The sequence below is a fragment of the Vigna unguiculata genome, chromosome 11 (assembly GCF_037176805.1).
Source record: "Vigna unguiculata cultivar grain cowpea cultivar isolate G323 ecotype 2 chromosome 11, ASM3717680v1, whole genome shotgun sequence".
Lineage (NCBI taxonomy): Eukaryota > Viridiplantae > Streptophyta > Magnoliopsida > Fabales > Fabaceae > Vigna > Vigna unguiculata.
This window is the reverse complement of record NC_140802.1, coordinates 43,555,588-43,581,412: the sequence shown is the minus strand read 5'-3', so window position 1 is coordinate 43,581,412 and position 25,825 is coordinate 43,555,588. Positions and strand designations below refer to the sequence as shown.

The window sequence follows — 25,825 nt, the reverse complement described above, 5'->3', positions numbered from 1 at the left end:
AGAATGTTGGATTTTCTTATACCTTTAATTATCTTTTGATCTGAGAACGGATTGTAAGTCCAACTAGTATGATATTATTCTGCATTTGAAACCTAAACAGTCTTAAGATTGTGAAAGATAAAGGTCTATGAAAAAGCCATTATTAATTTTTATCAAATAAAGAGGGTTAGACTTATTAGTAGTTATACTGGATAAAAATTCATGTTCTCTTTAACATGATCATTTCATATTCAACAGGATGAAAGAATCTAAATCGATTATGAGTATGCTATGTACAACACATTTTGCCAAAGGAACTTGGATTGCAATGTGTTACGAGAGGGTTGAACGAGAAAGGAGTACTAAGTATATTTAAATTTTTTGATCTCGACTTCTAAGTAATATAAAACTATTAGGTGTACCGATACACAACGTGTCCTTTGATGAAAAAAGAAGATATATAATAGCGTTAAGATCGACAGAGATAAACATCATGAGTAACACAATGAAAAAGGAAGTAGTTTCACATAATGATAAATTGAAGATAAATCCAATGCAGTATTAGACATTTGAAACAAAGCTAAGGTTTGTCAAAAACAGTGGATCCAGATTAACTTGGTGCACATCTGGTTCTGAATATGTGAACCTTCATATGGAGGTCTTTGTTTTCTTCAAGTTCAAATATGCAAGTGTCACCTCTCATGAGCTTGTTATCACGAACGAATTTTGCCCATCCTGTAGATAAGTTAGCATAACTTCTACTTTGAATTTTAAAATAACTCACTTGAACTTTCCAGAGTGTTCCTTCGGAATTTCCCATATGGATCTGTTTCACTTCTTCAGGAATATACTTTCTCGCAAACTTACTAGCAATAGGCTGCAAACAATGATCATTACCCACAATTCATATCCATATTATGTGTTCTAAATATCATAGGTGTGTGTGATATGACTCATATGTTGCTCAGATACGGACACGGATACAAATATGACACGGACACATATACAGAAATACGGCTAAATTGAAAAATATAGGACACGGGACACGATGTGTATATACATATTAGGTTTGAAACTGTCAATTAATGCATTGTCAACTAATACAAAAATGAATCTAATCTATCTATCTAATATCCGATATGCGAAAAGTAGTGATAGAATAAGATTTGTTCCTTTTTTTAATCATCAAAATCATATCAAAGATAAAAAAAATATCTTTCAGATGGGACATAATGTGTCCTATAAGTATCATACGAGTGTCCGTATCCGACACGTATCGGACACGGGACACGCCATTTATGAGACGTGTCAGAGCATCATAAATAAACACCCTCAAATAATTGTGAACCATTTTGTTAACACATGTCACTCAATTCTATAGTGAAACTAGTGCAGAAAATAGATTCACACTTACCAATATGCAACGACCTTCCACATGGCATTTTGTCATGACGTGCTTCCAATGAGGTTTGCAAGAGGTAAAGGACTCGGCCAATTTCAATGCTTCCGAACTTTCAATTTCAATTGGGGATTCCTTCGGCTGAGACAAGTCTGTTGCAGAAAAAAAATACTTATGAAATGAGACATGTTTGAGGATGTGTTGAGACAAGTTTTTACGTGTATGTTTACCTTTTTTACAAGACTTTGATTTATGGAGGGATGAACCAGCAGAAGTTGGAATAGTCTTCTTAGGTATGGTCGTAGGTTGTTCTTGTGTTGTTTCTTTGACGCATAACCTCTCCAATCCATTGGTGCCAAAAATTTGAACATGGAAACAGTTATCTCCATGATATTCAAAAAGCAAGAGCTCATGAAGCACCAATGAGTTATCTGTCACAAACTGTGGCCAACCATTTTGCATATACACTTCACTTCCTTTCTTTACAACACTTACTTCCCACTTCTCATCAGAAGAAGGGATACTCAGAACTGCATTACTCAACAACTCTTCATTCAAATTCTTCAGAAACTCCTTTGGAACTTTCTGCAAGTTATCACAGAAAACACTAGGATACTCTTCAAACCAGATTTACAACATGCTGCATATATATATATATATATATATATATATATATAAACCTTAAATATCAAAATTACTTCTCTTATGGAATATATGTATAGGGAAATAATCTGATTTTAAAATTACTTGGTTATAATAATATTTTGTTATCACTATTTTACGGGATTTTCTAAAAGTAAATAAACAATTCTAGATAATATTAGTTTTTCATTATTAAGTAAAATTTTAACTTTATAACTGCATGTATAATATTATGATAAAAAAGGTGAAATTTATTTTAATGTTATTTTTTTATATTCTATTTATTACTAAGAGAGTTTATAGTTTTCCACAGGAAGAGGCAGAAACATGAAAAAAAAAATGAAAATTGAGCTTAAGTGATGTTTCAGATGTATTTGGAGTTATTGAAATGAGTTTGATCTAAAAGTCCATCTTAAAATCCACAAAAATAGGTTATCAAGCTAAAGATGTTAGTGTCTAAATTAAATTGAATTATTTTTTGTCAAGTTTATTTCAGTTCCAACTTAGATAAACTTAGACAAGATAGAATTATTAACTTATTGCCCGATTCGTTTCAAAAAAGAATTATTATATTTAAAAAAATTAATATTAAATTTTAAAAATAAATAAATTTGTTATAATTTATGTTTATTATATATAAAATAATTACCCTTAAAATTTAAATTTAAATTCAACAATACAACTTAAAATTTTAAAATATATATTTACTTTTTTTTTTTTAGTTTTTATTGCTTTTTAACCTTTTAAAGTAGACCAAAAAAATAATTTATTGGCTCGACATGCGACGTCTGCCCAAAATTTTGTAATTTGTTTAAGAAGTAGATCGAATAAACTGGATTCATGTTTTTAATCGTTTGTTAGGTCAAACCAAACCATTTGACAACTTCTTTTCGTCATAAATTTAACAATTTTTTTCAGCAAGTTTGTGATGAAAAGCAAAAGAAAGATTTTCAATATAAATAATAATACCAGATCAATATCTACTAAACTGAAAAAAAAAACACGTAACAAAACTTTCAACAATAAATGTGCTATACAAGATGCAAGAGAAAGACCAATTAAAACTATTTATAAATGATATCATTACAATATTGAAACAATTGAAGGATATCTACAGAATGTACACATTCTCAAATGAAATTGAAAAATAATTTAAAAAAATTACTTATATAATCTTATCATGCCTATTTAATAATTATATTTCGTAAAGGTGATCTAATTATTTAGTAGGAGAAAAAAAAAGTATACATAGACCGCATTAAAATGCTACTTTTAAGTATTCAATACACTGTTAACAAATAAAAATAAATATATCAGAAACAACAGTAAATCAAATATAAATAAATAATTTCCTACCATCCTTTATATTTATTATTTTCATACTATAAACATGTTGTTACATATAGAGAGAGAACAAATTAAAAAATGACCAGTATAATATTTTTTTTTTATTGAAAAATACCATAAGGAGTGTAGTCAAGAAAAATACCATAGTGTGAGAGTGTTGCTCTGGGAAGAAGATTCTGAAGAAATGAGGATATTTTTTGGCACCACCTTTCATGAAGCTCTGTATATTCAAAACTATTTCAAATCCTGAAAATTTTACACCCTTCTTTAAATTCAAAACAATGCATAACTCAGTACAAAAGTAAAAATGCTAAAGGTATCAATTTTTCTTAAAAAATCTTAAACAAAAATCAGGATTTGGGTTCAGAACTTTCATTGCATCCCACTGCAGATAGTTCTTAATGAACATGTACTTTTCTTTTCAGGCTTAGCAGAATAAACCAGTACATATCAGAAATGACGTAGAAAAGTTTGAGAGGTGGAAGAATTGTCAGAAAAAAGAAGAAAGCAAGAGAGATTTCAATTTCAGTATCATTTCATCGGTCATAAACTCAGACATGAGAAAGAGAAACTCACAAATGCAAGATCAAAAGATTGAAGTAGCAGTTACAGAGTTTAAAGCATATGCTGACCCTTTGATTCAAAGATGAAAACTTTGGGGAAATTCTTCACCTTTCAGATCCACTTCAAAATCAAAGTCTAGGTTTTGATTTGCTTTCCCAGTTTGGGTTTTGCACTTAACTTTGTTCTGAAACCCCGTTTGTTTTGTTTTTAACACTGGTTGTGTTTGGTTTGGTCCCTTTGTTTCTCAGTTACCCCTTGTGGAAGCAAAACACAGAGCCACGTCACCTCCATTTATAGCTCTACCTATAAAAGAATAAAACGACAATGCCTTCTCTGCCCTATTTATGTTCATCAATGGAAACAGTGCCCACTGTTTTCCAACCACATCCCATTTCTGGTCATAATTTGTGTTATTGCACAAAGCACAAACATTTGTGTTGTTTCATTTTATGTACTATGTTGTGAGTGCCATAAAGATATGTTTGAAATAAAACAGAGTACCTTATATAATATCCCAGTTTATGTTTGAAAATTCATGTAAACATTTCCTAAATGTTAATACTAGATAGTTTGCACAAATGAGAATTCCTTTGAGTGTAAGAAAACTGTGTTCTATTAACAAAACTAAAAGTTCTGTTAAAAGTTGAAATTATTACTACCTATTGTTAAATCAATGACTTGAATTAGAAACGTTTAGCAAAATTTTAGTTATTAAATCTGATCATAATTGTAAAATTAAGATGTGTTAGATGATTTATAAATGGATACTTTAATCATGAATTTATATACTCTAATTCGCCTTCTAATACATTATAATGAAATTATTATACTATAGATGAATAATAATGTCTAAGATTTAACATTGTTTATGACACTATCTCAGTCTCATCTCAGCAAACTTGTGTATCTATAACATAACATAAATCAAACCTAGTAATTCAAACTCATTCTTAAAACAATTTTGGGGAATAAAATCCTGTTCTGAATATGTGAACACTCAAATGGTTTTGATCTTCAAGTTCAAATATGCAAGTGTCACCCCTCATAAGTCTGTTATCACGAACGAATCTTCCCCATCCTGTTGTAAATCGAGTATACCTCTTATTTTGACATCCAAACCAAGTCACTACCACCTCCCAAAATTTTCCTTCTGTGTTCCAAAGAATTATCTGTTTCACTGTCTCAGGAATATGCTTCCTGGCAAACTCAGTAGCAATTGGCTGCATGCAAATCCAAATTTATACCACACATTAATAGTTGTTCTATTCTAAAGGAAACTGTGACTGAGAAGTGTATGATATAACTCTGATAAACTGATATCCGAATAAAGAAAAATGATTTGATTTTAGCTTGTGAAATAAGAATGTCACTCAATTTATGCAGAAAATAGATTCATGGTTACCAATGTGCAGTGATCTTCTACATTGCATTTAGTCATGAGGTGTTTCCAGTGAGGATTGCGAGAGGTAAAAGAATCTGCTAAGTAGCATGCTTCTGAACTCTCAATTTTAACTGAACTCTTGAGCTTTGGAAAGTTCTTAGAAAATGAGAATCTGCTGCTGTTGCCGAAAGACAGACCTATTACATACATAAGACAAAATTTAAGACAAATCTACAATGTTGTTTGCATGTTCTTCCTTTCAAAACATTTGGCCAATTGAATTTGTCACTTTTTTGAGTTTCTATAATTACCACATATCTGTAAGAAAGTATAACAGTTACCTTTTCTATAAGACTTGGCTTGGTGGAGGAATGAACTGGAAAAAGTTCTTCTGTGTGTGTTCTTCTTTGTCCTCACCAAACTTGGGATCAGAACCTGGTCTTGTCTTCTCTGTTTGAAACCTAGTCTCTCCAATCCATTCTTACCAAAAATCTGAACATGGAAGCAGTTCCCTCCATGATATGTAAAAAGCAAGAAATCATCAAGCATCACTGAGTTGTCTGTGAGAAACTGTGGCCAACCATTGTGCATATAAATGTTATTTCCTTTCTTCAGAATAGTTACTTGCCAATTATCACCAGAAGGACCAATAAAAACTGCATTTTGAAAGTCTTCATTCAAATGCTTCAGAAACCCCTCTGGAACTTTCTGCAAGTTATGACAAAGAACAAACACTAGGCTTGAAACCAGTATACCACATTCTACAAATACAGAGATTTCTCACAACAAAAGTGTGTAGCATAAGAACAACATAAAGGAAACAAGAACATCACCTGTAATTTGGTGTTGTTGATGATAACGAAGAACACTGGATTGCCCCGATAATAATCCATCTGCCACATCTCCCTGTTATTTCCTTGTACGATTAAAGCTTTTTGATAAAATGAAAAGTCTCTCATTGTCATAGTTTGACAGAAGAACAGAGATCAAAACACAAAATTGAAATAGTAAAGGTATATATATAATCTACCCACAAATCTTATAACAGTAAGAAGTAGTACATGTTCATGAAAATAAGAAAAAACATGTACATTCCATGTTAGAAGACATGCATAGAGAGAGAGGAACAGAAAACCATACATGTATACTACATGCTAGTAGATCTGCATTCAGTTTGAGAAAAAAGAAAGAGAAAAGACACAAATATAAAGAAGATATTACTGTACTATCATTTGACTAAAATGGAAGAGATAAAAAATAATGATGGATATAACAAAAATGATGCACTGTACTAATAGAATTATGTCTTAATAAAATTTGAGACCCCTTGTAAATTTTATATATTATTCAACATATTTTTAGTGAATGAAATTTATTTACTATATTTTCATTAATTTCAATATTGTTATATATTAACTACAAATTGTGATATCTTATAAAAAATAATAACATAAAAAGTAATAGTCAAGTTACTTAAATAAAAACTTAAATTAAAAAAAATATAAAAAAAAAATTGAATACTCAATTTATTAATAAAATTTAATTAAAAATAATCAAATTTATAGGAAATTTAAAATTTAATTAAAGTTATAATTATTATTGAACGAAGTAAAGATCAATAAACAAATGTGAAAATACTTAATATAATTTATTGTTAAAAAATGATTAAATAATATATGTACTTGTGATAATAAAAAAATGTTAAAAAGTGTTCAATGACAATATTTAGTAATATTAACTACAGGTTATATTTAATTTTTCTTAATGATAGTAATATTTTAATCTGACTTTGGGTGAAAATATTTTAAGAGCAAGCATAAGACTGTGTAATATTAAATATCAACTCTCAAATATAAACAATTGCCGATAATACGAAAAATCATCATAATCCCTTCATTTTAAACTTTATCACAATGTTTCCCAAGTTATGTGGGCACTAATTGCTGATTTAATTACATAAATTATACAATTCGTTTATATAGAGAATTAGCATACATTTTTTCTGTTACTGGGTGATTAAAATTTAAGATTTTTACACACATATTAAAAAATAATAATCACGTCAAGATAAAAGTTTTTATTAAAAGCTAATTTTATTAAAATATTCCTACTTGTTTTCTTACTACTTTTAAAAATATGATTAAGTATTTGCAAAAGTAATATTTATTAGGAGGCCAAATTCGAAAACTTTAGTATTTTTCTATGACTTTAAAATGTGAATCAATATCAACTTTTTTTAGTGCTAAAAAACCATTCTGAGCAAGAATAAACAAAAAACACACACATAGAGATGTCAAAATGGGTTTCAACCCGTGAGCCAACCCGGCTCACCACGGGTTCGAGGCCGGGTTGGGTTGAGAAAAATTCAACTTTTTTAAAAGTGGGTTGAATTCAACCCGACTCACTTAACCCACGGGTTAAACGGGTTCGAGCCGGGTTGAAGGTGGGTTGGCCAACTTAACTCACCAACATTTTTTTACAATTTATTTTTTTTATTTTTTTAAATTTTCTTTTAATTTTTATTTTTTTTTAATAATTATTTACTACTCCTATTATATTTGTTCACAATTTCATATTTTTAAATGCTAGAATGTTGCTTAATTATATTTAAATAGTTTGAATGTTTAATTAATTTGATTGTCAAGTTATATATATGTTGATACTTTAATGTTTAACTATAATCTTTATAGTAAATTATTCAAGTAAACATCTTATAAACATTTTTTTTCTAAATTAGCATGAAGAAAATGTATAGTTTTTTTATTTATATTTTGTTGAATAGCATGACAGAAAATTTGTAATGTTAGCCATGCTGTTTTAGACTAATGGGTACTTTCTTGGAAATAATTCTTCATATATTAGTGATGAGCATGATCAAAACATTGGTTCTTAATTTTACTATGATTGTCATCTAATGGGTTACTTAAAAAATTATTTAAATATTTGAATACTAAAAAAAATAAATAAATAATTTTTTTAGGTGGGTTGGTGAGCCAACCCACTTAACCCACCAACCCGTGGTGAGTTGAGTCGGATTACAAAATTTCTGACTCACCAAAAAGTAAGCTGGGTTGGGTTCATTCATTTTGAACCCGGCTCGTGGTGAGCCAACCCGTGTGAGCCGGGTTGGCTCACTTTGACATGTCTACACACACATACATATACATATTGCATTATTTTCTTCTTCTGTTGCAAATATAGGATAAAATACAAATTCACAAGGTCTAATACATTTGTAGGACAATATGGAAAAAAAAAACCTAACAGACAACTCTCAAATTCTCTAAATTTATGCATCCTCTTGGTAAGGCAATATTTGTTTGTTCTAGTTTTCTCCCGAGAAATTGGCATTTACCTGTCCCAAACAGATAATTGTTTCAACTACCAAAATCCATTATCTGGTAAAAGCCAATCTCCATAACCGCTTCTGAAACAAGTTTGTGAGAAATTCATCATTTCTCGCTGGATTAATTAACCTTTTTCCATGTCTTGGAAACACAGACACACCAACCCTCATCTTTAACATTCTTAAAATCAAAACCTTCATTTTCGGGGAATTCAGAGTAGTTTATTGCTTTGTAAGTAATTGTTGTAATTATCTTTGTCTTTTCATTTAAATACATTTTCCCATGCTAATTCTTATTTAATCTCTATCATAGATTACATTATGGATTACTGCCCCACAAACAAATCCTTAAATCACAAATCTTAATTGACACCACTTTGTTTCTATCACCACAAAATTTGTTCTTTAATTTTCTGTCATCATGCATAGACCTGGAAAAATAAACCTTTCGTTTTTTTCTCAGAAAACGATCATGCTTTTGAAGATGGGGATGGGTGAAGCTTTTGCCATGTCCAAGATAAGGAGGGAAGATTTGGTGAAACGGGTGGTGATCATGGCTGTGATGGCCATGTTTGTTGCTGTTTCAGCTGATACAAATGATGTTTATAGTCCATGCCTTGATGCTAAAGTTCAGAAAGGAGATGGTTTTACATTTGGCATTGCATTTTCAGATAAGCACGTTTTCGCCCCAGATAATGGTCCACAGCTTTCACCTTGTGACAAACGCCTAGAGCTCACAAATAAAGGAGCACAGGTTGCTGCTTTTAGGCCTAAGGTTGATGAAATCTCCCTACTTACCATTAACAGAAGCACAATAGACCCGGTATGCAATTTTATATTATCATGATTCACAATTCAATGTTTTGTGTATGCTACATATGGATGATATTATCCGCAAAAAACTAGTTAGGATAATATGTTTGGTGTTAGAGTTGGTTTATAAAATTCTGTAGACCTTTTTCTTCTGTAGTTCCTTTCATTATCATGTCTCTGGTAGTTGCATCAATTCTGTCATGGGGCATTGCATTAGATAAGGACATTTTGGGATATGTATGGTTTCTGTTTGAAGAAATGTTTCTGCTATGTTATGATATCAAAGGTGAAGGGTCTTGTAGCTACATATTCTTCAGAAAAATTTTGGGTGGTAGTTCTGAAATAAATTTTGTGACTTCATCAGGGAAGAAATGGATATATGGTTGCATTTGCTGGGAAGAAATATGCAGCAAGGTCCCTACCTATTATGTTTGCTGACCACAGTCACATAATTACTAGTTTCACTTTGGTAAGTTCAATTGACATGCTCAAGATTTGGCTTTTCTAGGAAGGTTCTAGGAATGTGGTTTTGAATCTGAATGTTGATTGATTAACAGGTTCTTGAATTTCAAGAGGGTACCCTTCAAAACTTGTATTGGAAGAGTTTTGGTTGTGATGCATGTCCTAAGGGAAGTCGTTGCCTGAATCAACAAGACTGTGCAGTGCCTAACAAAGAGTGTCAAAAAGATGGAGAGGATATCTGCAATATAGGCATACAGTTGACATTCTCAGGGACTGACAAGAATCTGGATGCTTTAAATTCTTGGTATGAAGTGAAAAATCTACGCCAGTACTCCCTCTATGGTTTATTCTCTGATCTTCGTGACTCCATCATTGGCCCATATGAAAAGCTTTTTTAAGTTTATTATTTCAAGCATATATGTAAATGAGGATATACCTATTTAACTGTTCTTTCTGAGTTTAAATTGCTTTCTCTTCACCCTTCACATTCATAATCAATCCCCACAACATCCCACACTGGTATATCTTCACAAAATATATCGGGATGCCAAAATAGATGTACAAAATTTTTGGGTGTCAAATATATAAAATATACTAAAATTAAAAGAATTTCTATATGTGCAAAAAAGAAATTATGGGGTGTGGGGGGATTTTCCACTTAACATGTAATTATGTTGATCCTAATCTCAGGAAATCAGTTTATGCAAAATCAAATAGGTACATTTAATTGAACAGATCACAGACTTCAGTAGACAAAAAAATGAAGCTCATCATTTGACAAGCCCTTAATAAAAAGGCCCTGTATGAGAATCAAAGTTTGTAACATATGACACTAGGAGGCAGTAATATATAACTCAGTCACTTTGGTATCCCTTCAAACTCAGGATGAAAAATCTAAAAATGAGTTTCTTGTACATTTTTTCTTGCAAGGCTCATAACAGAATATTGCAGCCTATTTTTATGTGTTGACCAAACTGACCAATAAATAACAACTCTTTAATCTGCAAATTATGCTCAACAACTAGATCTCCCATCATTAGAATCTTACTAATTTTCAGGCTCAAGTGTAACATTGAAGCCAAAGTCATTCCCTGGAGTGAATGACTTCTTGAGTTGTTCTGCCGTTTGAGTAGTGCTTATCTTCCAGTCCTTTTCATCCATGTTTTCCTGGTATTGGATCATGAAATGTGGAAATAAGTTCATGTTCATGACACCCACATATGAAGTGGTAAAAATCACTTGCCTTTTTCACATAATCAGCCATGGTAGAGTTTAATATTTCTTGTATTGCAAATTTGATAACCCGTTCTTCCCCTAGCATCTGAACAAGGAAGTCCTTTGGGATCTGCATGCATTTCCTAACAGGGTTATCTTTGAGGAAGAAGCAAACATGATAATGGTCTATATACAAGACATAATAAATAATAATTCATCAGATATACAAAATAACTTGATTGGAAATCACGCACCTTTGATGATTTTCCTGGAGCAGTTCGAACATCACATGCACAATTTAATAATACAGTAAAAACTCATGAACTGCATAGTTTTATTCTGCTACAATACAGAACTATGATCAACAGGAAAGTGCATCACATGTAAAATCATATCAACATCAAGAAATAAGTATTTGGATTGGAAAAGGAAGTGCTTCAACACAAATGCTAACGCCTTGTGTTCAAGCAACTCTTGAGGATAAATTTTGAATGAGGGATAAACAATTGAATTATTCAGGATAAGAGAAGGCACTGCATCAATCTTTATAAAAAATGCAGCTTCTTGGTTCTTACCTCCTTTTTGCATGCGAAATCCTGGAACCGGTGGGGCAGTACGACCTAAGTTTGTTACGATTCTATCAAATACTTTTTGTGTTTGATCACCAGTCAAGTCCACTCTCAGCTGCCATTTATTCCATAAGATAGTTATTGCAGCACCAGACCAGAAAGTAGTAGGGTACAGAGATTGGGAACATAGAATGAGAACATAAACAAACATGAGCTAATTTCCTGAAAGAAGCAGAAAACAATTCTACACTGAACCAGTTTTTGTAGCATGCTCACTTGTATCTTATTTTCATCTTGGGAATCTAGTACTATTTTGGCATTTGTTAACACGGCTGAAAGTTCGTTGGAATCTGTAATTGATGCTTCTAAACCTACAAGGCAAGAAGAACATGATGTATTAATAACAGTACAACTCTAACAAAAATCCACAGCAAAAGTGGGTATACATGCATTGAAGGCAGTAAAGTTCAAAGATTTTAGGGGAGAAATTTTAGGGTTTATTCATTCATATATTTGAAATCCAACAGAGGAACGGGTCCAAAAGTCACCTGAATTAAGGGCTGAAATTGGTGCATTGAGATGTCCGAGAGTTGTTTCAATGGGACTAAAAAATCCACCCAAGCTGCTTGGAAGAACATAAAAACAAAACAAATTATCCAATAAGGTTCCTAAGTATCATTCACAAAAAGTATTGCAGAGTGAAGTAATTGGGTACCTCCTCCTCTTGAACATACTGAGACTGAGAGAAACAGTGTCTCTGGTTTTTGCATTTGGAATGGCAAGAACATGAATGCAGCAGGTTCTAGCTCTAGTCGTAGAGAAAGGGCATGTTGTGAAAGAAGGAACTCCAAATATTGTGGAATTGGACTTGGAAGCCATGTTCGTGTTCATGTTCATGTTCATCTTCATGTTCATGTCGTGTCTCTCTCCCACATATGAGTGGTGAATGATGATGTCTTATCCTTTACTCAGTTACTCTTTTTGAGGTTTTTGCCGCAACAAGGTGGGGTCCAGTTCGGTCCACCATCCAATTTCAGTTTCCAAGCTTCATACCATTAAATTGAATTCAGCACAAATTTCAGTTTTTCAGTGTTATAAAAGTTAAAAATTATTTGAATAATCATCGTGATCAATACTATGATTAACTGAATAAACCCGACTTACATAGATAATTCTCCGGACATCATGGTACTCTTCACTTTTCTTGGGAAATTGAAAAATTAATTGGTCAGCGTAATAGATCTCTTTAGTATCATGCATGTTTTGTTATAAAGGGAAAGTTTAAAAGAATTAACTTTGAAAAGTTGACGCTGCAAAATCTCAAGTTTTTTCCCATTTAGAATCTCTTCCCAACATATCTCACTTTCCACAAAATCGCTTCTCAAATAAATCACAATTAATGAACGAAGAAAAAGAAGTGCTATATAGAATAAATATTATCAGTCATTCTCACCTAACCATTAATTATACAACCAACTTTCTTGCATAAGGTTTACAATTAATTTCAACTCAACCCAGCAAAACTTAACAAAGAGAACCTAATATCTAATAAAATCTCATTATCTCACACTATTCCTTACTTGGACCAAGCTTTGATATCAACATTTCAAACTTAATATTGGAGAATGCTTTAGTCATAATATTTGCAATCTGATTTGCTGAAATGCAATACTTCAGACCAATTTCTTTTCATTTCTCTGTCTCACATGACATTTCACCTTGACGTGTTTTGTTCTACCATGTTTGATAGGATTCTTTACAATTGCAATGACTTACTAGGTTCATCATGTAATTTTCCACATCATTCAAAACTTTTCTAAGCCAAATGACTTGATTTGCAGCTGATATATACTCAGCTTCAGCTACTAATTAAACTACCATATCTTGTTTTTTTTTGAATTCCAAGAGAAAATTCCACTATCCAATAAGAAAACATAACTTGATGTACTTTTGGAATCGTCTAAGCTTCTTGCCGGCCACTAACTGCATATCCTTGAAAATCTCCACTCTCATCCTTTAAAAACCATATAGACCATAGTTAGTTGCATCTTATCTATTTTAATACTCGTTTTGTTGCATGATAATTAGCTTAACCAGGAGAATGCATAAATTTGGACAACAAACTTGCAACAAATATTATGTCTGGTCTAGTGGCAATAAGATATAATAGACTTCCAATTAAGCTTTTATAAGAAGAAGCTTCTACTTTACCATTATCATCATTGAGTGACAACTTCTCATTTATCACAAGGGACGGGTTCACTAGTTTATTGTTCTGCATGAAACTTCTCTGGAATTTCTAGAGCATAATTTATTTGAGTAATGAAGATTCCTGTATCAGATTAGTGTATTTCCATTTCAAGAAAGTAATTCATTTGTCCCAAATCAATCATTTCAAATTGAGTTTTCATGTCTCGCTTCAATTTGATCAAGGAATTTAAACTATTACCAATGACCCACAAATCATCAACATATAATGATACAATGATCTGCACTTCTTTGCTTGACCTTTTTATTAGGGGTAGATCTTGACAAACAATTTTGGAGAGCCAAAATAAAACATTCAAAATTTATATATATATAATTATTGTCAACAATATACTAAAAATAAGTACACAATTTAGAATAATTATAACTACAAAAGAAATCACACATATTTAAAGGATTGTTGTTCGCTCCTTCAAATTCTTGAACTCGACAATGATTGAATCAAAACTAAAATTTTGAGTTTTTTTTTTCAATGTAAATAATCATATTGTCAGCAAAAAAAAAATCATCTTCCATTTTATTCTGAAATTTTGTTTTGATAGTCTTCAGTGTAGAAAATTATCTTTCTCTTGTAGTTGTAGAAACAGAAATAGTTAAAATAAGAAGAATTAAATGATCAATCAATTAAAATGTCCTTCACTTTACTATTCTTGCCAAAGATTGACACAAGCATGGTTAATAATTCTTCAAATTTGGATGGTTAGGAGCATCAACAGTAATTTTGAAGTTATATTTGATATGAACCCTATTTTAAATAAACTATTTTAATTTCATCTCTTTGACTCATTATATATTCTTATATTTAAGGACATTTTTTTTAATTACATTCCAATGAATTAATATGAAACTCTTCACCTATAATTTTTTTAATCTTAAGAAATGACTCTTTTAGTTAAATAAAATTAGATCATTAGTATTATGCTTAAGAATATGCGAAAAAATTGAGTATCTTATTTTCATATTCATGTAGTTTCTCTTTTATAAATCTTAAAAAATAATATATTGTTTATTCTTTATCATTGTACCCGTCTTTTCTTAAAAGAAAAGTTTAGAACTAAAAAATAATTAATTATAATTTATTAAAAATTGGAAGACGTAATTAAAAGAAAAATTGAAAATAATTAAATTATAATTAAAAATCTATGAAAAAAAAAATATAGGAAAAAGTTATAAGTTAAAATTAATTCTAATTATTGAACTAATATTTCGTTAATGATTAAGAAAAGAAAGAATTGTGTGTTTCTCTTCAATAATGACAAGACAGTTTTGGTTATGAAGGTGCACTATGATAGAAGGGAGAAATAGTCTTGTTTTAGAATAAGATTTCTCTCTAATTCATAAGAGAGATGTCAATCTCATAAAAGTATCACTCATTCTCACCTAACTATTAATCATACAACCAACTCTGTCCTTGTCTACAATGTTGCCTGACATGTGCAGCATGGATGACTGAGTAAGAGAGCATAGAACTTTGTGAGTGGACTGCACGATAAGATCAGCACCTTGGTGGAGAGCTGATTTGGGTAGTTTTGAATGAAATCCAAAGTGTGCGCCATGAGCTTCGTCCACGATCAAAGGGATTTTATGAGAATGACAGAGCTCAGAAATGGTGGTCAAGTCACTGCAAAGACCATGATAAGTTGGTGAAGTGATGAACACTGCTGCTGCTTTTTTCCCTTCCATTTCTAGTTCCCGGATGGCTTTCGATACCTGCAACAAAAATTCATAAATGATAACAAATCTGTAATTGCTATGAGGTTAAGCTTCAGCATTAACATTCTTACCTGAGATGGAGTGATAGCAGCGGCAATGTCCCAATCATCGTGAAAGTGAGGAATGATGTACTTAGGCACTGCACCAGACAATACCAATGCAGATATGGCTGGTACATGAGAGTTCCTAGGAAGAATGAGAACTTGCCCCGGAGAACATGTTGCCATTATGGCTGCTTGGATTCCACACGTTGTACCTCCGACAAGAAACCATGTGTGTGAAGATCCGAACAGTTTTGCTGCTTCAACCTGTGCTTCTAAAATGGGACCGTGGGGAGCAAAGAGATAGTCAAGTTCTGGAAGCACAGGCAAGTCATGAACAAAGGCTGTTCTTCCGATGAGTCCAGTCATGGAAGCAGGTGCAGCGTTCCCTCTGTTGTGTCCAGGAAAGTGAAAACTCGCAGCATTTTTTTGGGCTGAAGTTTTTAGTGCAGTGACTAGAGGCTGAACCACATTTTGGTGAGGCATGATGGAGACTCAAAAACCAGATTTGGTCACAAAATGCTGCAAATAAAAATAAAGGAGAGGGAGAATGCAACGGAGGTTGGGTATATCACTATCGTTTTCCTATTGAGAAACATAATAAATCTGGTGGTTGGACTTTGATAGATCTTGTCCTTGGATAATGGATAATGAATGATAGTAACTTTTGATGCATGAATGCCGACAAACTTCAGGTTGAAAATAAAAGCTCCCACCACTACCGATTATTGTATCACGGTGACAAGACGCTTTGTCTGTTCTCACTCGCTATAATATAGACAATTTTCAAGCAAAGTAGTTTCAAAATTCAAACTGAAGAGGTATGGAGGAATGGGTCCAAAAGTCCATTAAGGGCTGAAATTGGTCCATTGATCAGACGTCTGAAATTTGTTCCAATGGTACCAAAAATATTCACCCAAGTTCAATGGAACAACATAAAAGCAAAACAAATAAGCCAAAAAGGTTGCTAAGTATCTAATAAAGCATGCTTTCCATCATGTAAAACCAAATCGGACAATCATACGGTAAAATTCAAAAATGTAAAATATCGTACACAAGTCATACATTTGATTAATGATGATTAATGAGTTAAATATGCAAGATTAGAATGTGTTTCTTTACAAAATTGTTACATTTTAGTCATAAAATTTTAAAAATAAATGAATATAATCCTTTAAATCAAATTCTTTAAACTTTTTTCACGTGTCAAATGTGTTTTCATTAAATATTAAAATGAGAATATGTCAAATGATATAAACAATTCAAATACTTGCATGAAAGATGCGTCTAAACAAAATTAAGGCTTAAATACCTTTTTGGTCCTCATTTTTACCGAATGTTTTAAATGGTCCTCATTTTCGCAATTCGTGTTTTATTTAGTTCTTTCCTGTAACGCCGTTTAAATCATTAACGGAGCATTGTACAAGTAGCACGTTACATATGGCTAATTAACCTTAATTTCTCAATTTAGGGGAAATTTTGCAATTAGGAAAATTTCTTCATCTTCGTCTTTCTTAAGCTCGGATTATTTGCAGAGGAAGCAGCTAATACTTGTCATTTCATCATTGGATTGCATTTGCGCTCTTCATTTCAATTTTACAATTAATCTTCTTCTTCCTACAATCCCATTATATAGGTATGTTACGGTCCCAATCTTCTTCCTTTACCTCTGGTTGTAATCGTTGGAGGCAACCGTGTTGTATCACTTCGTGCACTGTTGGTGGTTCAAGGAGAAATGGATTAACCCCGATTTGTAGCTACGGAAAGATGGCAACTTTGAGGATGTCAAGAACTCCAAATAATATTGGTAGAAAATTTTTGGTACAATCTGTTTTTATTTTTGTGTTAATAATAAATTGGTTTTAATTTTTGGTTTATTGATTTACAGAGTGGTGGTTCCAATAATGTGGGTTGCAATGTTTTCAAATGGTGGTGTTGATAAAAAGGATGTAATCATCATGGCACAAATGAGGTAGATTAATGATTTGGAGAAGTTATTGAAGGTTGTTGAGAAGAGGCTGCAACTAGTAATAGGGTTCACGTTATTGTGTGTAATCTTTTAAAGTCCAATATGTAAAATTGAAATAAAGAGCGCAACTGCAATCCAATGATGAAATGACAAGTATTAGCTACTTCCTCTACAAATCCGAGCTTAAGAAAGACAAAGATGAAGAAATTTCCCTAATTGCAAAATTTCCTCTAAATTAAAAAATTAACGTCAATTACCACACCTATACAGTACACGTAACACACACTACTGCAAATCGTGCCACTTGTACAATGTTCCGTTAATGATTTAAACAGCGTTACACAAAAGGACCAAATAAAACACGAATTGCGAAAATGAGGACCATTTTAAACATTCGGTAAAAATGAGGACCATCTTAAACATTCTGTCAAAATGAGGATCATCCACAACAAACACTACGAAAATGAGGACTAAAAAGGTATTTAAGCCAAAAATTAATTAGTAATTTGATTTCTATATCTAGATTTTTTTTATATTTATTTTTTACTCAACTGAGTTCTTATTGTTGTAAAAAGATTCATTATTTCTTATGTTAAATTGATGTTAACTGATAATTCACATCATTATGTTTTAATCTTGTTTATTTTTTATCTTTAATTGCTATTTTATAATTATCTTTTTAGATATTTTAGGTTTTATTTAATAAAATTGAAAAAGATAATTATTTGATTTATATTTTGCAAATTAAGATAAAACTCGTGAAGATTTGAAGAATATTTTCAAGATTGTTAGATACAGGGAAATCTATGAAGATTAAAAAATGTTTTCAAGATTATTATTCAAGTGGAGATATGAAGGATTAATAAGAATATCAAAATAATTTGATTATCAAAATTTATCAACAAGAAAAAATATTGATAAAATTGGTTACTCCAATACAAAAACAAGTACAAATCTTAAGCTTAGTACAGTTATGAAAAATCTATAAATAAGGGGCTAGACATATGGACATTAAAATAAACAAAATACTTTTTCTTTTATTTTTGGTATAAAAAAATAATTTTTATTAGCATGCACATGAACATTAGCCTTAGAATCTATAAACCAATAATTTAACTTAAAAAAACAAAACTTAACTCAGAGCTAATGACATGGTACCTTTGAGATGGAAAAACAACGACAACACTCATAATAAAAAAAACATTAACTCTAGGTTTGGAATTAGATTAATAAATTTAAACAAAGCTTGTGAGAAAAAAATATGGTTCTCCTCAATACAAAGTCACACCTAAACAAATTTTAAAAAAAAATTATATATTTTTTAAATTATATTAAATATTTCTAACAAATTATTAAAGGAATAAAGTCACAAATTATTAAAGGAATAAAGTCACCGGAGATTGGATTTGAGTATATTGATGAGTTAATTTTGACTTGAATATGAAATTGAGATGTTTGTGTATATACAAGAATGAAATGATTGAAATCTAGTCTTCAGGATTATAAATACTCTATGTTAAAAATTTTGTTGCACATTAATTATTTGATAAAAACCCAAAAGAGTTTTTTTTTTTTATTTTTGTTATTTTTGTGTATTTGAGTTGTAAATTGTGAGAGTTATTATGTGTTACACAATTTTATAAAAAGGAAGGAAAGGATGTTTATTATTTACTACATGGTGCTTTTGCGTTTCCACTAAGAGTAATAGTGAAAATTAAAACTAATTAAAATCTAATTAACACACTTATAACTTGAAAGTCTTAATAAAAATAAAAAAGTAAAATTTGATATAAAAAAAAATCCTTAAACGCATCATTTAAAGTTTTTTAGTCAAAGATTATATTATGAAGAAATAAATAAGTTTATGCTATTGTATTATTAAGCGCATCATTTAAAGTTTTTTAGTCAAAGATTATATTATAAAGAAATAAAGATTATATTATTTTTTGTATGATAATAAAAACTAATAAAATTCTTATTGTTGTTATTATAATTACAAAATTAAATATGAATAATTTTTATAATTTTATTATAAATAAATTTATTTATTTTGTCCGTAACCTTTTAGTTAAGAAAAACGATTAAATTGAGAAAAAACATTAAGTTTAAAAACAATTGTCATTAAGAAGATAAAAATTATAAAATAATTATTTAATTTTAAAAAATTATTTAAATATGATAAAATTGAAAAACAACCATGGAGAACAAAGAAAAAAAAAATCTTTTATAAATATATGCATATCGAATACAATAGATATATGATGATAAAAAAACAAAGAAAAAAATCTTTTATAAAATATATCAATACATTTATTTTAAAAATAATAATATATGATGATATATGTATATTGAACCGTGTACAAAAATTTTTAAAAATATAATAAATATGTGATTATTTGTGTGTGAATCCTAATTAAGATCAAATATATTAAAACTATTATCATAAAAATTATAAATTATTGTCATCATAAAAATATTATTTTATAAAATATTTTACTAATACAATCTTTTAAAATAATGGATACAGATACATAATTTAACTTGAAATATATCGTAGATAAGCATAGATATAAATATAAATATATAGATAAATAAAAATATGAATATTCTTTTATAAGTTAATGTTACGTGACCACCTCTCTTTTTTTCACAATTGTGAGTGTCCACAGTTGTTGCTATAAATGAATTTCATGAGTAGAGACATTATTGTCCTTCTCTATATTCTTTTTTTCTCTACCTCTTTCTTTTTTGGAAAATGATATTTCAACAAAAATATTTAACAAGTTTTTTACAATGGTAGCGTGGCAACGGTTTTTTTAAATTTTTATTACCAAAATGTAAGTTAGCACATGCGACGAGAAAGAAAGGAAACTGAAATTAAAATGTAAGTTAGAGAGAGAAAGTGAAGAAGAGAGAAAAGGGGAAAGTGAGGGTGCGAAGTGAGAAAGCGTTTCGAGCGAGAGAGAGGAAGCAAGGTCGCCAGAGTTTTCAGTTCACTGAAAGCGTGTCTCCAACAAGCATTTCGCCGTCGTTAGTGGAGGATAGTTACAGTTTTCGGGTAGACTATTCCTATCATCCAGAAGACGAAGCTTTTGGAGTTGGTAGTGTTTTGCGAACTCTGCGGCCACCTTCCTTCGTCGGCGGCAACCATTTGCTTAGTATTGTCCCTACTGTTCGTCGTATCAAAACTTCAAGTGATTTATTCACTAAAACTATGTTAAACATCGTTTTAGGGAGTACCGCAAACGTATGTAGGGAGCTACAATACAATGTATGTTTAAAATGTTTCAGCTTTCACTAAACTCAATCAAGTGTATCATTTTGGAACATTGAACATTCATTTAGTCTCTCAAAATGTAATTTCTATCATCAAATGGACATTCAAAGGAGCACTTGTCTAAATTCAGTATAGGGAAAGCATAGTATTGTAACCAAAGTGGGGACTTACTCATTAATATGTGGGGAGTTACATGTATGTTTTTTCCAGTACAACGCGGACTGGAGTGAAGGTCATTTATATACTCAATTTGGATAATTGTTCATTCATTAAATGATTTCCAAAGTCTTCTCCATGCACCCAAGCTCCATGAACTGAACTGGGATCTTTGTCAAACAACACAAAACCGAAATAACAGATATCAAAACTAAGTGGGGAGTAAGGAATACCTATGTGGTGAGTTACGCAAAATTTTTTGACTGTACAGTGCAGACTTGAGTAAAGTTCATTCATATACGGTAATTGCATCATTGCTCTTTCATTCAATCATTGACAAGGTCTTCTCCATCACCCATGGTCCATTAACTAAACTGGGTGCTTTGATGAACAAGACACAAACCAAATAAAACAATCCAAAACTAAGTGGGGAGTAAAGAATAACTATATGGGGAGTTACGCACAATTTTTTTACTGTACAGTGCAGACTTGAGTAAAGTTCATTCATATACGGTAATTGCATCATTGCTCTTTGGTTCAATCATTGACAAGGTCTTCTCCATCACCCATGCTCCATTAACTAAATTGGGTGCTTTGATGAACAAGACACAAACATAATAAAATAATCCAAAACTAAGTGCGGAGTAACAAATAACTATGTGGGGAGTTACGCATAATGTTCTGATTGCACAATGCAGACTTGAATAAAGTTCATTCATATACGGTATTTGCATCATTGCTCTTTCATTCAATCATTGACAAGGTCTTCTCCATCACCCATGGTCCATTAACTAAACTAAGTGCTTTCATGAATAAGACAGAAACCAAATAAAACAATTCAAAACTAAGTGGGGAGTAACGAATAACTATGTGGGGAGTTACGCACAATTTTTTGACTGTACAGTGCAGACTTGAGCGAAGTTCATTCATATACGGTAATTGCATCATTGCTCTTTCGTTCAATCATTGACATGGTCTTCTCCATCACCCATGGTCCATTAACTAAACTGGGTGCTTTCATGAACAAGACAGAAACCAAATAAAACAATCCAAAACTAAGTGGGGAGTAACGAAAATCTATGTGGGAAGTTACGCACAATGTTCTGACTGTACAGTGCAAACTTGAGTTAAGTTCGTTCATATACGGTAATTGGATCATTGCTCATTCATTCAATCATTCACAAAGTCTTCTCCATCACCCATGCTCCATTAACTAAATTGGGTGCTTTGATGCACACGACACAAACCAAATAAAACAATCCAAAACTAAGTGGGGAGTAACGAATAACTATGTGGGGAGTTACGCACAATGTTCTGACTGCACAGTGCAGACTTGAGTAAAGTTCGTTCATATACGGTATTTGCATCATTGCTCTTTCATTCAATCATTGACAAAGTCTTCTGCATCACCCATGGTCCATTAACTAAATTGGGTGCTTTCATGAATAAGACAGAAACCAAATAAAACAATCCAAAACTAAGTAGGGAGTAAGGAATACCTATGTGGGGAGTTACGCACACTTTTCTGACATACAGTGCAAACTTGAGTAAAGTTCATTCATATACGGTAATTGGATCATTGCTCTTTCATTCAATCATTGACAAAGTCTTCTCCATCACCCATGCTCCATTAACTAAACTGGGTGCTTTGATGAACAACACAGAAATCAACTAGAACAATCCAAAACTAAGTGGGGAGTAATGAATAACTATGTGGGGAGTTACGCACAATGTTCTGACTGCACAGTGCAGACTTGAGTAAAGTTTGTTCATATACGGTAATTGCATCATTGCTCTTTCATTCAATCATTGACAAAGTCTTCTCCATCAACCATGCTCCATTAACTAAACTGGGTGCTTTGATGAACAAGACAGAAACCAAATAAAACAATCGAAAACTAAGTGGGGAGTAACTAATAACTATGTGGGGAGTAACATTTATGTTTTTGTATGGACAGTGCAGACTTCAGTCAAAGTCATTTATATATGGTATTTGGATCATTGCTCTTTCATTCAATGACTTACAAATTCTTCTCCATAACCCAATCTCCATGAACTACACTGGGTGCTTTGTCAAACAACACACAACCCACAAAACAACAAATCGAAAAATAAGTGGGGAGTGACACATAACTAAGTGGGGAGTTGCATGCAAAGTTTAGTCTGTTCAGTGCAGACTTCAGTAAAGTTCATTTACATATGCTATTTGGATCATTCATTCATGAATTTAGCAATTTACAAATTCCTTTATCCATCATTCATGCACTGCCTAACATTCACATAAATGACAATTGACTAATTCGATTAACTCCCCATATCCTTTTTCTTTTAACAAATGTCCCAACACAATATTAATTGTACGCTCGGGAAGACGAATTCGTTGTCGTCGACAACTTCCTCTACGACCTGTCTCCGGTAACCCACCCAAACGATGACAATGACTGCTATTTTTCACCACTAATCTCCAATGCTTCACTCCTCTCACTCTCTCATTCCTGTTCTCGCTTTATCCCTCTTTCTCTCTATCTTTCTCGCTTTCCTGTTTCTCCCTTTGTCGGTTTCTCGCTTTCTCCCGTCCTCTCTCTTTCTAAAATCTCACTTTTAGTGAATCAGAAACTCTGACGACCTTGCTTCCTCTCTCTCTCGATACGGTTTTTCACTTCGCACCCTCACTTTCCCCCTTTCTCTCTTCTTCACTTTCTCTCTCTAACTTACATTTTAATTCCAGTTTACTTTCTTTCCGCCGCACGTGCTAACTTACATTTTGGTAATAAAAATTTAAAAAAATCGTTGTCACGTCACCATTGTCAAATACTTTTGTTGAAATATCATTTTCCTTCTTTTTTCTATCTCTTCCTCTTCTCTTCTCTTGTCTCTTTCATTTCTCTTTTTCTCTATTTCTCTATTATACATCTTTTTCTCTGCATTGTCTTTCTTCTCTTTTTTCTTTAATATCGACAAAAATAAAAGGTTTCGATGTGAATTATAAATACTATCCTTTTAAGTATCAAATATTTAAGACTATATATTTAGATTTTAATTTATATTTAAGAAATATATCAGGAAATAATTTTACACTTAAAAAATTAAACTGATTTATTTTAAAATTAAAACAAAAAAAAAATTAATTTACCAAATAAAAAAATTTTAAAAAGAAAGTTTAAACCGAACGTTTCAATAAGACTCTAGAAAATACTCTAGATGAGAAATGATTTCTAAAATAGACAATTAATTATTTTATTAATTAAAAAGCTTAATCATAAATAGATATTAAATAATTAAGTTTATTTATAAAAATTATTATTTGTCTTGAAACTGAATCATGTTTGTCTTTTTAAGATTTTGACTCATCTATCAGTTTGTTTGAAATTCGGAGCATGTCATAGAACTTTTAGTGACAAGGTCTATATTTCTATTGGATCAGTTTGTCAAATAAAGTAAGTTTATTTTTTTGCTCTCTTTAAATTCTTTATGGTGTTGAATGTGTGGTGTTTATGGGTTGCATGTATTTATCTAAGAGTTCTAGATGAATATATGATTGGTTAGAATTGTTAAGGTGAGATCAAATTGTTGATATGATTTTTTTTTTTTTTGCAAATATTGCTTCCTTTGTGAATAGGGGTAACTAAAAGGAGAGAAGATTGTGTGCACTTGCACATAATCCGGTAAGAAAAGCTAGATATTTGAAATATGTATGATTGTTGATGAACAACATAATGTAAGGAGTTGATTGGTGTAGATGGATTTTGTTTGTGCCTATTATTAATAGTTCTGAATGGTGAAACTTGTAAATTGATTAGTAAATTGAATGATGACGCATGTTTTTTATTTATGAGGCGTTTCAGTAAAAATAAGTAAGTTTGCATCAATTAACTTCTAATTAACTATTTTATACCTATATACGTATCTTACATCAATTTACATCACATATCTTACAATAAAATATATATATATATATATATATATATATATATATATATATATATATATATATATATATATATATATATATATTGTTTTTAGGGGACCAAGTTGTACTTTACAAGTCTGGTGGACGGTCTCGATGTTGGGATGTCGGATGAATCTTCTAGCTCCGAGGGACTCTGGTCACGGTGCATGTGTGCCTGCAAAAGACACTCCGATGCCAAAGTCAGTGCTGGTGATGTTAGTGGTTTCAGAGAATATTTAATGCGTAATCAATGCATAGAACAGTGTGCTATTTATACCTTTTTTACCTGTGGGTCCTACCTGACATGGGCTTTCTGGCCCAATATTCCTTTTCTGGTCATTTTCAGATCCAATTGTGAGGAGGGAATTTACCAAAAGGTCCTTTGGGGTTGGCTGTATTCGGTATTCGGTCATGAAGATCTTCGTAGGTGGGCATTTCTTGCCAATCTTGATTGTCTAGATGGTGATTGGACTCAGGCTGCTTGCCTTTGGCCTTTAGTGTATATCGAACAATCTGGAGGAGGGGACTCGGTGCAGGGTAGGCGGCTTTTGGGAGCTGTTGGCGACCGTGCATTGCGGATGGGGACGTCTGGAAGAGTGCGCGGCCCAAAGGGTCGTTGGTGGCCGCATACTTTGGGGGGCATCATTTAGTACAAGGTATGCGGCCTAGAGTATACCTGGTGGCTGCATACTATAGAAGAGGATGTCTAGTGGAAGGTATGCAGCCCAGGTGTTT

At 31.7% G+C, this 25,825-nt stretch overlaps 5 protein-coding genes across 11 annotated transcripts; 1 reads left to right on the top strand and 4 right to left on the bottom strand.

Annotated features, from left to right (window-relative positions):
- Window positions 1–348: 348 nt before the first annotated feature.
- On the bottom strand, window positions 349–4,303 carry LOC114168435 (putative B3 domain-containing protein Os03g0621600). Of its 5 annotated transcripts, XM_028053245.2 has the most exons (5): window positions 3,944–4,135; window positions 3,510–3,613; window positions 1,609–1,963; window positions 1,394–1,530; window positions 349–856 (listed from the first exon to the last, which is right to left on the bottom strand). In XM_028053245.2, exons 2-5 carry the CDS (start codon window positions 3,579–3,581, stop codon window positions 590–592), a joined length of 831 nt encoding a protein of 276 aa, XP_027909046.1. In that variant the 5' UTR covers window positions 3,582–3,613; window positions 3,944–4,135; the 3' UTR covers window positions 349–589. The 5 variants fall into 5 exon arrangements, with proteins under 5 accessions (XP_027909046.1, XP_085525220.1, XP_085525218.1 ...); XM_085669094.1 differs by having other exon boundaries at window positions 1,394–1,963; window positions 4,040–4,303; XM_085669092.1 differs by having other exon boundaries at window positions 1,394–1,963; window positions 3,944–4,164.
- A 391-nt stretch (window positions 4,304–4,694) lies between these two features.
- On the bottom strand, window positions 4,695–6,533 carry LOC114168434 (B3 domain-containing protein Os11g0197600-like). Of its 3 annotated transcripts, none has more exons than XM_028053242.2 (5): window positions 6,453–6,533; window positions 6,146–6,218; window positions 5,654–6,020; window positions 5,334–5,509; window positions 4,695–5,151 (listed from the first exon to the last, which is right to left on the bottom strand). In XM_028053242.2, coding segments are annotated over exons 1-5 (888 nt in total). In that variant the 5' UTR covers window positions 6,455–6,533; the 3' UTR covers window positions 4,695–4,881. The 3 variants fall into 3 exon arrangements, with proteins under 3 accessions (XP_027909043.2, XP_085525217.1, XP_027909042.2); XM_085669091.1 differs by having other exon boundaries at window positions 6,146–6,205; window positions 6,453–6,469; XM_028053241.2 differs by lacking the exon at window positions 6,453–6,533 and having other exon boundaries at window positions 6,146–6,420.
- A 2,065-nt stretch (window positions 6,534–8,598) lies between these two features.
- LOC114168436 (uncharacterized) lies at window positions 8,599–10,560 on the top strand. The gene is made up of 4 exons (XM_028053250.2): window positions 8,599–8,890; window positions 9,122–9,481; window positions 9,836–9,940; window positions 10,029–10,560. The coding sequence occupies exons 2-4, from the start codon at window positions 9,131–9,133 to the stop codon at window positions 10,329–10,331; spliced, it is 759 nt and encodes a 252-aa protein (XP_027909051.2). The 5' UTR covers window positions 8,599–8,890; window positions 9,122–9,130; the 3' UTR covers window positions 10,332–10,560.
- A 122-nt stretch (window positions 10,561–10,682) lies between these two features.
- LOC114169036 (uncharacterized) lies at window positions 10,683–12,703 on the bottom strand. Its single transcript, XM_028054051.2, has 7 exons — window positions 12,433–12,703; window positions 12,266–12,339; window positions 11,994–12,088; window positions 11,724–11,832; window positions 11,403–11,416; window positions 11,177–11,278; window positions 10,683–11,100 (listed from the first exon to the last, which is right to left on the bottom strand). The coding sequence occupies exons 1-7, from the start codon at window positions 12,630–12,632 to the stop codon at window positions 10,981–10,983; spliced, it is 714 nt and encodes a 237-aa protein (XP_027909852.2). The 5' UTR covers window positions 12,633–12,703; the 3' UTR covers window positions 10,683–10,980.
- Window positions 12,704–15,292: 2,589 nt separating this feature from the next.
- LOC146881925 (uncharacterized) lies at window positions 15,293–16,435 on the bottom strand. Its single transcript, XM_085668447.1, has 2 exons — window positions 15,770–16,435; window positions 15,293–15,695 (listed from the first exon to the last, which is right to left on the bottom strand). The coding sequence occupies exons 1-2, from the start codon at window positions 16,223–16,225 to the stop codon at window positions 15,366–15,368; spliced, it is 786 nt and encodes a 261-aa protein (XP_085524573.1). The 5' UTR covers window positions 16,226–16,435; the 3' UTR covers window positions 15,293–15,365.
- Between the last annotated feature and the right edge of the window lie 9,390 nt (window positions 16,436–25,825).